At 36.2% G+C, this 16654-nt stretch overlaps 1 protein-coding gene across 2 annotated transcripts in view; it reads left to right on the top strand.

Annotated features, from left to right (window-relative positions):
• The window catches only part of Sema3d (semaphorin 3D), a 188913-nt gene that overhangs the window by 66023 nt on the left and 106236 nt on the right, over positions 1-16654 (top strand). For both annotated transcript variants that reach the window (XM_057758682.1, XM_057758683.1), the window contains exon 2: positions 1441-1623. In XM_057758682.1, coding sequence (XP_057614665.1) covers positions 1473-1623 — 151 coding nt within the window. In that variant the 5' untranslated portion in view covers positions 1441-1472. The remainder of the gene's footprint in view (positions 1-1440; positions 1624-16654) is intronic.

Below are 16654 nucleotides of genomic sequence, written 5' to 3'. Positions count from 1 at the left end.
TGAGCACAATCAGGGAGAGAGCAAGAGAGTGAGAGTGAGAAAGGTAGGGAGAGAGAGAGAGATAAAGAGAGGGATGGAAAGAGAGAGAGAGAGAGAGAGAGAGAGAGAGAGAGAGAGAGAGAGAGAGAGAGAGAGAGAGAGAGAGAGAGAGAGAGAGAGAGAGAGAGAGAGAGAGAGAGAGAGATTCCTTCTTCCATGTCCTTTACATAGGTTGCCTGAGAGGTTGTGGTCTAGGTTAGAGGGGGATCTTCACACCTCAAAAGATCTTGATTAAAGGTTTATCTTCTCCCTTTTAAGATATGGATTAGAAGTGGGTTTTTCCACTGCTAATTATTTCATTCAGAAAGAAAAAGCCCTCACAGGTGGGTTTTAGTTAATCCCAGATATAGTCAAGTTGACAACTACGAAAAGCCTCCACATCTTTGATCTGTTACACTGCACTCACTTGGGTAAAAACTTCAAAAAGTGTCAAGATGATGTGAATTAACTAGTGCTAAATGCACATTTAATAAAATGTCATTAAATAAATATACAAATAAATGTGACTATTGATATGCAATACTCCTTAAAAACTAAAGACATATATTCTACTCAGCGGACAGTTGTATTGCTTTTGAAGATAATAAGAGTAATTGAAAAAATGTAATTTGCTCAGCAAAATTGGTAAAAGTATTAAAAAATGCATAAAATAGAAATTAATCCTCAGTGCATAAATTCATATACTTTAAGACATGATATTAATTTAATTTAATGAATGAATTTTACTTTCTGAGGTTTAAAGTAATCTTGATATTGAAAGTACTGAACAAATCTGGGCTGTAGCTTACTGGCACAAAACTTTCCTAGTGTGAACAAGGCTGAACCAACAAATGAAAGTATGTCACACACTTCAGAAACCCGAATAGCCAATCTCCGTTAAGAAAAAGATAGACGTAATTTAATATTCTAAATCTAACAGAAATAAGCTTGAAATATTTATTCTGTAGAGCCTTGTAAGCCAACAAGGGGGAAATACTGTCTTATGTCTAGTCCTATTTGAGGATCTTTTCCTTTGGGCTTGTTGTCAGTCACAAGAAGAGTTCTACAAGCACTTCTACTTCATGAACAGATAGATTCGCAAAGCTTTGAAAAAAAGATAGTTCCCCAGATTGCATTTAAAACAAAAAGAAAAATAAAACAACTTAAGGAGAAGAAAATTATTCATTAACAAAACAGTTAAATTTCTACTAGTGTATTTTTCCCCCAACTAAAGACAAACTTGAATTTTATTAGTTAGATCTGATTCAATCTCTCTGTAAAATGTCTGTAAAAACAAAGCAAGAGAAAAGAGAGATTATACTTTGGAAATATGTCATACATTCCAACAGCTGTTGCTAACTCTAGGAAAATCTAAGCTATTGCCTTGGAGTAGTAATTTTATTTTCTTTTTCTGCTTTTTAGGTTGACATTGTTTTAAAGACTATATTTTCATCATGAATGCTAATAAAGATGAGAAGCCAAGGTTCAGAAGTCAAGATCTTCACCTTCTTCATACTTGGATGATGTTAATCATGACTGTGCTCTTTCTTCCCATCACTGAAACATCTAAACAAAATATTCCACGTCTGAAACTAACTTACAAAGGTGAGTAATTTTACAGGCAAGCCTAGGATATCTAAATGTCTTCTTTGAATAACTTATATCTTTTTTTCAAGAAATGCATATTCACTTCTACAAAGTTACATCAGTCAATAATTATTTAAAACACAGACCACAATTATTTACTCTTGAAAAGTAAAAGATACTTAAACTACCCAAGTACATTTTTCAGCTAATATTTATAATTATAATGATAAATTTAGTCTACCAGATCTATTCAGCTGAATTAAAAATAAATTGTATAATAGAAAATTCAATAAATTCTATGTAACTGCTACTAATTACTCTTACTAGAATATGCTAAAGTGTATTTAAAACAGCAAGATATTATTTCACCTAAAAACTTTCACCATCCACAATAGCTATGATACCAATTATACAGGTTTTGTAGTGGGAAAAATCAATAAGAATGTCATAAATACCAAGGAGATAAATAAAAACAAATATAAGATAATTGTTTTAAAGATTTAAATGAACATCAATGGGTAATTTAAAAGCATTATGTTATAGTTACTCATTATGTGGGTGTTTGAGTCTGTGAATAGCTTCTTCCAAAATTCCATGTCTAAAAACTTTATTTTTTCCTATGATCTGTACTGAGCTTCTTATCATGTGTTTAAAAACTTCTGCTGAGAAAATCAAACAACTTTATAAGGAGCTTCTATTAAAATTAAACTTATAGTTTAAATACCTTCTGTTGGCAGAGACTGCTTGTTTGTTCCCAGCTTCCCAGACATGAAATAATCACGCAGAAATCTGTATTAATTGCAATACTGTTTGACTATTAGCTTAAGGGTATTTTTGGCTAATTCTTATATCCTAACTAACCCATTTCCATTAATCTGTGTATTGCCACGTCCCTGGCATCTGTCTTCAGGGGGTCTACAAAGCATCTCTCTGACTCCACGAGAGAGAGAGAGAGAGAGAGAGAGAGAGAGAGAGAGAGAGAGAGAGAGAGAGAGATATCTTCCAGCCTGACTATATTCTGTTAAGCCATTGCCCAAAAGTAGCTTCATAAACTAAAAAAGCAACACATAGACAGAACTTCTTACACAATTTCCCCTTTTCTGTTTGAACAAAAAGGAAGGTTTTTAACTTTAACATAGCAAAACTTCATATAACAAAACAATTACCAAGCAAGAATTATAGTTACAATATTTATATCTATTTTATCTTTTTTAATATTTATTTTATTTTATTATTTTTATTATGTATGCAATATTCTGTCTGTGTGTATGGCTGCAGCCCAGAAGCGGGCACCAGACCACATTACAGATGGTTGTGAGCCACCATGTGGTTGCCGGGAATTGAACTCAGGACCTTTGGAAGAGCAGGAAATGCTCTTAACCACTGAGCCATCTCTCCAGCCCCCTATTTTATCTTTATCATATCTAAGTAAGACTAAAACTTATTATTTATTCTTCAACTCTATGAAAGACCCAAGAAGGATATAATATTACCTAAATTAACAGGAAGTTATCCCAAATGAGAGTCTCACCTTTAGGCAAGTTCAGCAATCATTTTCCTATGGGTCCGGCATGCCCAGTTTATCAAGAAATCCAGGCAAGAGCAGTTTTTTTTTTCCCTAGATGGCTAACAAGCTTTATAAGGAGACTCCTCAATGCCCATCATCCTCTTGAAGTGGATTGTGCTGCTAGGAACTTATGTGTCTCACTGTCATGAAAAGTCCTAAGCTCTTAAAACATTTTAAATGTCATATGCTGAAGGTCTCTGAAAGAATTGAAGAATACCTATATAACTGAAATATATCTCTCTATTTCTAGAAAACATAACTAACATAATTGCACATTTGACTATTACAGATGACTATTAATCTATATTTCTTAAGGATACATTACATTTTAAATGAGCTGCTCAAACACAAGACCTTATTCAAGAGCAGAAATATATTCATACATAACAAAATTTATCTTAAATCTGTATCAATAAACCAAGACACATACCAAAGCAAAGTATTCATATCTATAGCATATCCCCCTTTAAATGTAAAGAAGCAATTATAAGCAATCATTTAGGAAATTAGGGTGTAAATCTCTTTTTGTTGGGTGAAGTAATTTTTAGGGGTGTTCAAGGTGACCTTTCAGGGGGTCTTGGTCCTCAAACCACATTAGTATGAAATTAATCCACAGATTCTCATCATCTGTGAAAACAAAAGAAGAACTTCTTTCGCAAAACAAATCCATAGACTCAAATTCTGAAGTTAAGACACCTTTAAAATATATATGTTGGTTTAGCTTAGCAGGCTACACAATGAAATATCTCTCCGTACATAGCTCATTCACAGTCAAAAATTCAAATAAAACACAATAATATACATAATCCAGACTCTGTGTATTTAATAAAACACAATAATATACATAATCCAGACTCTGTGTATTTTCCATCTTTACATGGTTTATTTTTCACACTCTATTACTTTTTCTTCAAGCTTAATATTTATTTCATTATCTTTACTCCTTTAACCTATGACTGTCTGTACTCTTTTACATTACATTTACTGTTTACTGTCTTTTTTTTCTTTTTCTTCTCTCTTCCAAACCTTCATACATTTATCCAACACTGTGTCCCATTTAGACCCATTTTTTAAACTTGAATCTGTCTTTATTGTGTATCTGTACTTATTTATTACCAGAAGCACCTTTAAAAAAAGAAAGAGAGAGAGAGAGAGAGAGAGAGAGCGAGAGCGAGAGAGAGAGAGAGAGAGAGAGAGAGAGAGAGAGAGAGAGAGAGAGAGAGAGAGAGAAATGCGAAGCAGGCATGGGTAGGTCCAACACAGCCCTGTCTGTTTGCTACACTCAGTCCTACATGGCAGGGGTATGTTTGCTGCATCTGGGAGCTATGTACCTTCCCCATTTTTAGGCACTGTGCCATTAGGTCTATGTGCCATTAAGGAAGTTGTAACACTCTGCTCACAGATCCCATTTAAATGCTCTGTAACCAGACCTTCTGGAAGAGTCAGAGCCATTCATGCTGACAAACCAGGAAACCACCATTTTTTAAATCATGCAGTTTTGTTTGTTTGTTTGTTTTTCTACTGCTGAATCAAGAAGACCTCTCTTAAAGGAGCTGTGGCACGCTGCCAGCAAGCATAGCCCATCCCCCCCCCCGAATATGTAGCTAAACTCTGTTTTTTCGTGTCTAAAATTCCTTTCCAAACCCTTTCATATTTATGTGGATTTAGTTGACCATGTAGATGCACCAATTGTAGGTGGGTGCCACTGGTTTGATTCTTGCTTCCCAGACCACTAAATAATCACACAGAAACTATATTATTTAAATCATTGCTTGGCCAATCACTTAAGCATATCTGGTTTACTTTTATAGCTTAAATTAACTCATTTCTATTAATGTGTGTATTGCCACATGGTTGTGGCTTACCTGGTAATGTTCCATCTCGTGTCTCTCTCTAGCGGGGTTACATGGCTTCTCTCTGATTTCATCTTCTCTCTCTCTCTCTCTCTCTCTCTCTCTCTGTATATATATATATATATATATATATATATATATATATATATATATATATATATATCTTTCAGCCTGGCTATATTCTGTTGACTGAAAGCAGCTTTTTTATTAACCAATAAGAGCAACACAACACATAGAAGGACTTTCCACACCAATCTTCCATTCTTTAAGATGCCATTCCTCTGTTGAAATTAATATTGTTGATATAAGTTAATTGTATTTCAAAAGGAAAAGCAAAATATCTTAATATTCTACTTATTCTACTCACTATGCTGACATGAGTGATAGTAGAGTGCTTGTCTCATGTGTGCAAGACCTTGGGATCAGCTCACAGCGTTGAAAATAAAACAATTAAAAAGATGAAGGAAAATGTCAGCATTTGCGATTTTTGTTTCATGTGATAGAGAGCAGAGAATTTTTTAATTTTCATATATTTACATGTATAAAGCCATTTAATTGAAGTATTAAAAGCAGAGAAAAAAGACTTTTTATATACATGATAAATCTCATTGTGAGGTATAATTTATTAGTGTTTTGATTCACCAATAATTAAAGGCTATATTTAAGAATTATATCAATAATTAATTACAGATGAATTTTTTTGTACCTTTCCCCAAAGCCAGGGATTTTAACCTTGTTAACCTCATACTCATGATCTTCTTTGCTGACTGCTGCAGTTAAAGCCATGTATCACTAAGAACGGCATGCTCTTTGTGATATCTGTTCTATTACTTGGGTTCTCTTCATTACTCTATTACAGAAGAAGCAGCAGGAAGAAGAGACAGCAGTTGATTCATTGGGAGGCATAGGACAGAGAAACATTTTAGGGCTAAGCTAGCGTTTACAGGAGTTTTGACTTATGCCTGTAATTTTAGGACCCATGAGCCTGAGGCAGAAGGATGAATTTAAGCACACCTTGCGGTATATAGTAGAAAGCCTGCCTTAAGAAAAAAGAGAGAGCGAGATGATAGGTAGGTAGGTAGATAGATAGATAGATAGATAGATAGATAGATAGATAGATGATAGATAGATAGATAGATAGATAGATAGATAGATAGATAGATAGATGATAGACAACTGAACTGTTGTATCTATTAAGGAAAAGATATACTAAACTTGTCTCAAAAATGTCAAATTCTTCTCAAAATGATCCTGATGATTAACAAGTACATAAAATAATTTTCAGAGAAAAAATCAGTAATTTCTAAAATATGACAGTTAAACAATAAGATCTTCAATGTCACAGTTAGAATCTCTCTACACTAGGCAGCTACTATGCATGCAAAGATGCTGGGGTTGGGTAATGATGGCAAGAAAAGCACGCTTAGTGAAAGCAGAACTCGAGATGATGTAGTTGCTTACCTTAACAGAGAAGGACCACAAGATATCTGTTGTGTAATAAGACTGTCTATCAAAATACAGCCACAGGGAAAAAAAAAGTTCCTCTTGTGGAAGGTAGTGAGGGCCCCCTCCCCCAGTTTTGGAGTTTCAGTGTCCCTGTGTAACTGAGGCTAATCTTGTTTTCATGACCTTTCTTGCTGCATGCTCAGTTAGGCATGCTCTTGGTGATACCCCGTCCATCCCGTGGTCACTCTTCATAACGATGCTGCAGGAACGTCTTTTGAATCCTAAGTTGGACTAGAAAGATGGTTTGGCAGTTAAGTTATCTGCAGTTATGAGGAATAGCTTTCAGGTCCCAGTACCCTCAGTAATAAATCTGGTCACCTTGAAATTATCTGTAATCATTGTTCTGAGGTCATTGAAAGTGCAGAGGAGGGAGGATTGCTGAGACTGATTGCTTTCTACATGGGCTGCAGTGCAAGCCAGAGCTTTTACAGAAACACCGTCTCAAGAAAAAGGGAGAGAGTGACAAAATATGACATCCCACACCTTCTTCTGGTCTCTGAGCATACAATACCTACTCACACATAAATGAATACAGATGTAGATGTGCTATTGTTTTGCAAAGACGTTCATCAAAGCTACATTTAATGTTTTATTATGACAGTGCCCATTTTGTTAGGCATTATAATTTGGATGACTACTGATACATAACAGCATGTCATCTTGAAACACAGTACTATGAGCATGCACACACATGCACACACACACAAATGCACATGTGCGCATACACATATGTCAGGTAATGTTCTATGTCAGAGAAAAGTCACTGTCCACTTCAAACTTATTTTCTCAATGCACAAATAACAGGTGAAGACACTAGCAAACATCAGTCCAAGTAAGTGTTAATCACAGGAATACAATGGAGAGAATGCATTCCCATGCAAGTTCTCCAACTCTGGAGAAACCATTGCTTCCAGGCACATTTAACTGATAACATCCATGAGGCTTACATTCATTGAGTCTAAGGACTCTTATGCTATCCCCTGACTGTACCATGAAAGAGCACAGATATCAAGACAAAATAAATACCTAGCTGTTGCAGCTACTTCTTTGGTAAATATGTTCTTTTCAACAACTCCAAATAGTAGAACCAAAACTTATTTGAGTTTTCATTAATAAGACAACTCTTTTACCTACCATTTTATAGTAATGTCGTGATTTATTTGATGGAATGGTACTTTGTTTTATAAGAAATTTTAAATGCATAAGTATATAAATTTGTTTTTATCATTTTTACAAACTAATTCATTTAGCTATAAAGTACAACAGGTCTTACACCTAGAAATTTCCTTTCAGATTGGCTCATAGAACCTGTTTAGTTTGACTCATCCAATAACATGTCTGTTTTTTTTTTTTTAATTCACTATGAAAAAGCAGTAAGTGTCTCAGATTCTGAAAGCAGAGGACTTAGATCTTGACTGCTCTTATTGTATGTGAAATAGTTGGAGAGACAGGAGTATCAGGAATTCAGGACTAGTCTGTTCTACTCGATTTCCTGATTCACAGAGAAAAGAACAGGAAAAGAATAAAGTAAATAAGAGAAAAGAAAGGGGAAAAGAAAACAAAATCATTAAATGTGCTGTTTGATATCACTGATTCAGGAGATGCAAAAACTAGAATAAATGCATTTATTCACTACAAAGAAAGTTAGCACTTTACAGGGGTGTTTTACTAAAGCCATAGTACACATCACATCTTGAAGTATAAAGTAGAAGATGCAGTAGTAATGAACTCATGTTAATTTAGTAACTACAAATGTATATAGTTTTTTGCATAAAAGAATATTAATTCTAAATATTAAAATAGGAAGCACAGCCAGAGGTGCAAGGATGGAAGGCACGGCGAGGCATCAGTGCTTTCTCCCAAGCTCTGTCCAAGCAGTAGCTTGTTAAGCCTGCTCTCTTCACGTGAACACTGCTCTCCTCACCTGAACACTGCGCTCCTCACCTGAACACTGCCCTCCTCACCTGAATGCTGCTTTCCTACCTGAGCAGTGGGTCTCTTGGAAAATGGATTGTCCTTGAGGACTAATTGAAATATTAATTACACAAACAATGCAAATGTTATCATGGAATGTAAGTTGTGACAAAACTGAAACAGTTTGAATATAATGTATTTTTGAAGACACATATGAAGCACACTTAAGGTCTTTAAATACATAATTTCAGAATTTGGGCAGAAATGTTGCCGTAGACAGTATGACAAATCTTTTTTTTTTTTTTTTTTTTTTTTTTTTTTTTTTTTTAGCACACAATAAATTCCCATTCTGCAATCTCTCTTGGATAGTTTTTCCATACAAAAGGAATTCACTTCCCTGAAGTACTAGATGGCCTGAGTTAGTGGTATGTTTTACTTCTTTAGTTAAAGTGAAATATGTAATTTACTGCTTGGAAGTCTTAGCTGTAAGAATAGTTTAGTGATGTACAGATTGCAACAACACAGTACTATAAAAATACATAAATTAACATGTTAGGATTAAGAGTTTGAGAGTCTCTTTGTGTAAAAAAGAAAGAATTCAGTTCTTTAAATCAAGCAAGCTGAGCACAAAGGTGCCTCAGTGTTTCCCTGCATTTCTGTTATAAGTGGGATTCAGACATCAAGAGAATCTGTATAACCTGGGCACATCTAAGAAATACAGAACCTCAGGCCTGGTCTTACTTTTGAATGACAGTCTACATATTAACCAGAATCACAGCTGACTTAAATGAAAGGTAAATTCAGAAATACAATCTTCTAGACAGCTTTGCTTCCCCTGTTCTTCTTCCCTTTCAACATGAGCATGTGGACAGTGAGCATGAGGGTCTCACCACAGGCGTCCACAGTTTGGATTCCAGATGGCACAAGTCCATCTCTGCATTATTAACAGTGTGTAACAAAGTCTGTCTGTGACAAGAGAGATACGTGTTAGTGTCTGTGTGTGTGTCTGTGTGTCTCTCTGTGTGTGTGCTTACCAAAGTATGTATATGGTGATCGAGAGAAGATTTACAGGAGTCGTTCTCCTTTTCCACCCAGTGAGTCTAAGGGATCCAAGTCTGATGATAAAGCTGGATACTGAGTACCTTTACCTGCTGGGCCATCTCATCAGATGGATGAAAGGATGGACAAAATAACTGGAAATATGAGAGTTGTAATACATGTAAAATAAAATGCTCTAAAGAATTTCAAATAATATTAAATGGATATTTGAATATGGAAAGAAAATTTCAAATATTTTGTATAAAATAACCATTAGTATTAGAAAACTTTCACTACAAATTTTACCTAGTTTGTGATTATTGGGAAACTTCAAAAAGGCAGTATCACATGGTGTGGACTGCCGTGACGGGGAGAACGAAAGCATTTCTGAGTATATTCAAGTAATTTAGAAGAACAGTGTGAATCTTAGTGTGACCATATGAAGAATAAACATTTGAAGAGGAGAGAAATTTGCTCTTTGGACTTTCTGTTTTCACTGAATATTGGTGTTCAGGATATGAAATGGATGGAGAAGAAGTGATAGATATTAACCAGGATCCAAGAAGAATACAGAAATAAGAAAAGGAAACTAAATCTGGTTATATCCTGGAGTTATTAAGGTCAGAAGGATGATATGTTTAGAGGTAAAATTGACAACAAAGAAACTGAACTAAGACTCACAAGGGGTCTTAGGGCTTTCCTTGTGCTTGAAAGCATTGACCAACAGCACAAAGTTTATGGGGCATAAACAACTATGGAAAAAAATACAAGTTGAAGCAGGAAATATTGTCTTACTGTCTAAATGGTGTAAATACCGCCTGCTGGAGAAATCCCTCTAGTAGGCATGCATGAGAAGGATGATGTCAGTCTTCTGACCACCTCTAGCAAGATCAGAGGCCATCATCTGGAGAAAACCTGGGACACCCCTTATGGATGATGGACATCTATTCTAAATGAGGAGCCAATGTGAAATTTTCCCCTAGTCAGTAGACATGTAAGAGCAGATTTCACGAGGGACCAGCATGATAAATGAAAACCGGACATATATGTGGCAAATTAGTTTAAGTTTCATAATAGCAAGGGTGAGAGCATGGTTTGAACAACTTCCAGGAAAAACAAGAGGCATGTTCAAAGGCTTGGGGTACAGATGGTTTGAAATGTCTCAGCAGTGACCAAAGCCTCACATATGACTTGATCATTGTAATATGCATTTGTATAACTTTAAGACAAATTGATATTTTAAATGATAAGAATTAAAAATATGATCTTTTAAATATAATCCCTTGCTCTCTATTTTGAAGAGGTGTTACTATGAGGAATCTTATTTTTTATATATTTGCCTTATAACTCTGAGCAAAACATATTAAGATGTGGGCTTTAAGAGTTTTCTTTTGATTAAGTTCATATGCTTGGCTAGAACACATTCTTACTTATTAATGAGGTAGAATTTTGATTTTAAGCACGCCATGAAAATGGAGAAATTCTCAAGGCCTTGAGGAAGCAATGTAAAGAATTATGGTAGCATCAATTTCCTTCAGAACTATCCTACAGCTACCTGTGAGGGGTAAACAGAGACTGCTTGTTCGATTGCTTATCGCCTAGACCTAAATAATCACACAGAAACTTTATTAGTTGCAACACTGTTGGGTCAATAGCTTAGACATAGTCCTAGCTAGCTCTTACATATTAAATTAACACATTGCTTTTATAGTGTGTATCACCACAAGGCTGTAGCCTACCGGTAAGTTTCCCTCATCTGTCTCCTTTGGCAGCTGTATTCTATCTCCTTGACTTTGCCTACTCTCTATATATATCTCTGTTTGGATTTCCCTCCTGGCATAACTCTGCTAAGCCATTGGCCAAAATGGCTTTATTCATCAACCAACAAAGAAAGACATATGCAAAAGTACATTCCACATCAGTGGCATTGTTCCCCAGGGAAGTATTACTTAGTCACAGTACAATGGGAAAGTATACACCACAACATGATTGGAGGAATTTAAAAAGACTCATTTTTGAAACCATAGATTTGTACATTCATAAATCATGACTCTCATGTGATTTACTTCCATATGAAGTATCTACAACTAAAATCTAACCTACTTAGGAAAAACCTGTGAATTGAAAGTAAGGACATGGTTAATGCGACAAAATAGACTTACAATACTCCAACCCCACATCCGGTCCTTATAAGAACATAGATCTACGGATGCAATAGACTTTAAGTCTAATAAAGCTTTCCCTAAGTAAAATCATCTGATTCACCTTTACCTTATTAATATTCTAAAGCTAGAGAACAGAATTATGCGCAAAATTCCACTGCAGAAGAATAAGTGAAAACTGACTTCGTTTTTACTTTCTTGTTGGACTTCGTTTGCAAAGAGAAGTGTTTCTAGTGGGTACATTACCTAGCAAAAGGCCAGTATCACGTACATCTACCAATTTGAAGGTGTTCTGTGTGGGATTTTAGGTTTGACTAACATTTTTTCTTTTGTATGCTTTGTATTGTTTGGACAGTTGACTCTGTATAATTAAAAACAGACTTGTTGATTGTAATTGGCATTTTTATGTAGATAGTAATGAGTGACTTGGCAGCCAAAAACTCTGCATTTGATCTTAAAACTGCTGAAAGTCAAGTCAAACCATTATCAATTAAATCTTGCTGTTTTGAATCAAACAGAATGCCTTTCTAGAGTTAAAACTGGGGAAATAGACAAACACCTGTAATGTTGAAGGAATTAAATAAACTACAGAACCAAAGGTTAGTTTTGATTTTACAATAAATATTTTACTGCCTCTGCTGAATTTTGTACCTAAACTTTGCTTAGGAGTGAATTGAAAGACAAAACTTTTCTGAACAAAAATCAGAAAATTCTTTGAAGTGACCTCAATGAGGAGATTTTAGGACAGCCACTAAGTCAATACGTAAAGCCCAAGCCATTCAGAATTGGGACAATGGTGAAATGTGGTATCAAGGCAGGAGGAGAAAGCAAGCAGAAAGCATTGAATGCAAATGACAAACACATTTCATGGAAGACACTAAATATACTCCTGTGTCTACGAGTCCTCAGACCTAGTGATTGGAACGCCTTTCCCTTGAAGATAAAGAGGAGAGGGTAGGGCAAGGACTTGTGGTGAGCCTCCTGGGTTGGCAGAGAGAGGTGGCTGGGCGTTGAGCTGTTATCCATTATTATGTGCAAGATTTCCTCCTGCAGATGTGTGGTCCTCGGATTGGCAAGGGGTGAAATCTGACTTTCTTCAAAACTGATTTTCTTTTCAAGTGATGAATCTTTACCTCTCGAAACCTTTGTGTGTCTGTGTGTGTTTGTGTGTGAAACGTGATGGAGGACTCTCCATTTATAGGGTGTGCAAAGCCATTTTCCAGCCATGCAGACTTATGAGAGAAACTGCCAACTCCACCCAGTTCAGGATCTCTGGCAGTAAATTTAATTTTTCAAGGGTTTAAGGTCATGTTCATTTAGCACACAAAAACTGAGGAAGTCTGTGTTGCTTAATCCTAAATTTATTAGATTCAGTATTACTCACCACTCCCTTCCTTTGAGGGGGTGAAGAGGAAAAATGAGGATCATCAGGTCATACGAGCTTTTAGGCTGAATGCACAATTGTATTAAAGGACACTGAAAAGGAAATACAAAGAATTATTTGAAAAGCGAGCGTTTATTTCAATAAAAAACAGGAATTACCCAGTCCTTAACCTGACCTTCACATGGGAGAGCACCTGACTATCTTGCCCAAGAGAAGTCCTTGTCTCAGGGCTTCAACACTAAGGGAAATCCATAATATGAAACCCAGTGATGATTTCCTCCTTAAGTAGCTTGACACCCTGTTAGTAATACGAGAGTGCTAATAAGATCTCCATATTTATGATTACTTAATATCTTAGTTGTGTTTTCCCAAAAGGACGGGGTCTCCCTACTGTTAGGAGCAGGAGAGGCATTCAGAAGTTCAGATGTGAGTCCTCTGTTATTCGATATGTCATATGTCTTAACAAAATTTTAAAACAGTTCTAATACCACGGTACCCAGTCCCACCCAGAGAAGAAGACATTGAAATAGTATTATTCAGTTTACTTATATTAGGTTAATTATAGAAAACAAGTCCTTCCCATTTCACTGTTAATGATAGTTTGTGTTTGATTAATCTCAGTACTCCCATTGCAGTGAATGTTCTTTCCACCTATGGTTTAGCTTTTCTTCTCTACCAGGCTGTGCATTCCACACGGTCTTGCTGTTAGACAGGGTGTCTTGACCAAGCTATCAGTACTTTCCACCACAAGAATGGTACTCAGGAGAGAATGTCAGAGCTTTTAAAATCGAAATTGAAGTGCCAGGATAAAAGACCTTTGTCCCATAGCAAATACTAACTTTCTTATTCTCACTATGTATGGGAAACACAATTTTTCTTTTCATATTTTCCCAGATCTAAGATATGTTGATGAAGCTCAACTTACAACTCTCTTTTGAAAAATACACATATAATTGTGCTCCATAGCACATGTAAACAATCTTAGCAAACACAGGCAGGTAAAGCTAAAAAGGTTCAAAAATTCATGGTCATTTTGAAAACACGCTGACTCCGGCCAACCTGGGCTTCATGAGACCTGCCTCATAAAGGAGCTAGGTAGGGAAAGAACTCTGCTAAATGTGAGGATGTGATTACAGATACCCACAACACTCTTAAAGCCAGAGGAGATGCATTTCTAATCCCAGTGCTTCTACAGTGAGATGGAAGGAAGAGATGGGCCATGGAAGCTAATGAACTAGCTAGCCTGAAGAACACTGCAGCAAGCAAGAAACTCAGAGAAGGCAGAAGGACCAACCGCTGAGGCTGTCCTCTGATTACACACACACACACACACACGCACACACACACACACACACAGAGAGAGAGAGAGAGAGAGAGAGAGAGAGAGAGAGAGAAGGTAGATTTTAAAAGAAGAAAGTAAGTCGGAAAGAAAGAGAGGGTAAAGGAAGAAAAGAAAAAGTGCATATACCTGCAGGATTAGGATTGTGAATCCTTTACATTGCTACCGATTCCCACAACCCCTTCCCAATTCTCTGTAATGGGTTATAGACCATGAATATCTCTGGTGTCTTTCTCAAATCCACTGCAGAAGATAATGTCTATATTTTAAAAATATTAGACAATTACTGATATATTTATCTCATTTACTTTGGAAGTAATTATATTATCTGCTTTCCAACATTGTTTCTAGTAGAGAAGTATGGTTTGTATGTGGATGACATTCCAAAGCTGAAAGAGGGTGAGAGGTGAATAAGAATGCACTGTCAAAAGGCATGATTAGAGCTTTGGTGGGTCAGCTCAGAGTTTATGTGGATCAAAGAAGCCATGTGAGGCCCCAGTGTAAATGCTGATGACACCCCCAAACAAGGATGCCCCTGAGTAAATAAGCTCACAAGAGACCTCGGCATGGGACGTGTGAAGGGACACACTTGTTTTTTTTACTAAAGGTAGAGAGGGAAGAAACCCTACAAGATTACAGGGTTTTACAGATGAGAGCAATGCTGACAGTTGTACCCCTGAGAATTTCCAATTTAGGCGAAAACATAAAACTCAGTTGACACTCAGAACAGCCAAGTCTCCACTTGTGATTCCTGGAGTTCATGGTATGTGTCAGCTTTAGGTGTAAAGATATATTCTCTAGGGTTGTTATTGTGTAGGTTTTAGTTGATGATCCCATGGAAACAAGCAACAACTTTGCTGGGTTTGGCAAGAATGCAAGAAAGATAAGCTTGGGAAAAGGAACCTGTCCCAATCTCTGTCCCAAGGTCCATTCCTAACGTGTCTGTCAGCCCGAGATGTGTTCATATGTAATGCTTCAGTCTAATTATTTTATTTGGCTGCAGAGGGTTGGTGAGGCATGCTTTAATCACTTTGATGCTAGCATTGTTGCAGTACAACGTTAAATCATTTGGAAATGACGATGTTTCAGGTTAGTCAATATTTTTGCAGCTGTTTTCTTGCTAAGTTTGTTTGAAACCAAACCAAATAGAATTTGCTATGGTGAAATAGAATCCAGCAAATGAATATATCAACTTTATTTTCCTCCATGCATAAGTAGAAGAAAAAAAAAACTTTGAAATACACAGTTCTTAAATGTCTGTCTCCTTGCACCCGCTTGGGTGTATTTCAGGGACTTTTCTTGTTTTAAAGATTCCTGGGTAGTCTTCCTGACGCCACCAGGTCCCATCAGTATCCGTCCTGAGCTCTGTAGGCACACTTATCTCTCTAACACTCAGTTTGAGACCTTGCCACTTCCTTGAAAACTAAAATGTGCATGGCTTCCAGTCACCTACATAATAGCCTAACTCCCCTGCCTGACATCACTGCCCTCGGCTATCTAGACACTGTCTGTATGTCTAGTTTCACTTCTTCTGGTCCCACATATTTTCCATGTTTAATAGACTGAATTCCATGCTACAAATAGTCATTAAGTACTTAATTTTCTCAGACACTAAGATAACTACTGGAAACTTAAATACAAGTAAGGCTGGTCTTTTTCACGAATTGAGTACATACCAAGGAATAGCAACAGCACAGAGTTGTCCTTCCCCCATAATACACACAAGAAGGAAATAATCTCCAAGACAATCAGAATAATGAAATTGGCAGGAATAGTGAAACCTCCATAAATTATTTTCTTTCAAGGCATATATGCCCAAAGATTTATAAAGTAGGAACAAGTATAGGTCACAATAATCAATATCAATAAATAGTATTATAAAAATAAACTGCATTAAAAGCTGTAAATGTACAGTCTCTACCAAATTATCTTATTGGCTGATACTTGGATATATTGTAGTGACATAGAAAATTACAAGTTGCAGTGTTGGTCTGGTATTATGAAGACTTATGGGTGGCATAGGTATTGGGGTACAATGTAGCTTTAGTCTATACTGACTTGATGATTCATAAGGTCTTATTACTTTAAGTGACTTTAAGCCATGATGATGTTGGGTAGGTAAAGGACACAGCAGGAAGATGCTGTACAAGGTATGGCTCGGAAAGAAAATTTGGACCTCTCCTTGAATGTAATCCACATGTATTGTGATTTATTTTCAAATAAATTTATTATTTTCACACACATACACACACACACACACACACAATGATCCAATAGTTTTTGCAG

This window comes from Chionomys nivalis, chromosome 26 (genome assembly GCF_950005125.1).
Source record: "Chionomys nivalis chromosome 26, mChiNiv1.1, whole genome shotgun sequence".
NCBI classification, from domain to species: Eukaryota; Metazoa; Chordata; class Mammalia; order Rodentia; family Cricetidae; genus Chionomys; species Chionomys nivalis.
Note: the sequence above shows the minus strand (reverse complement) of the source record. Positions and strands in the feature narration are given on the sequence as shown.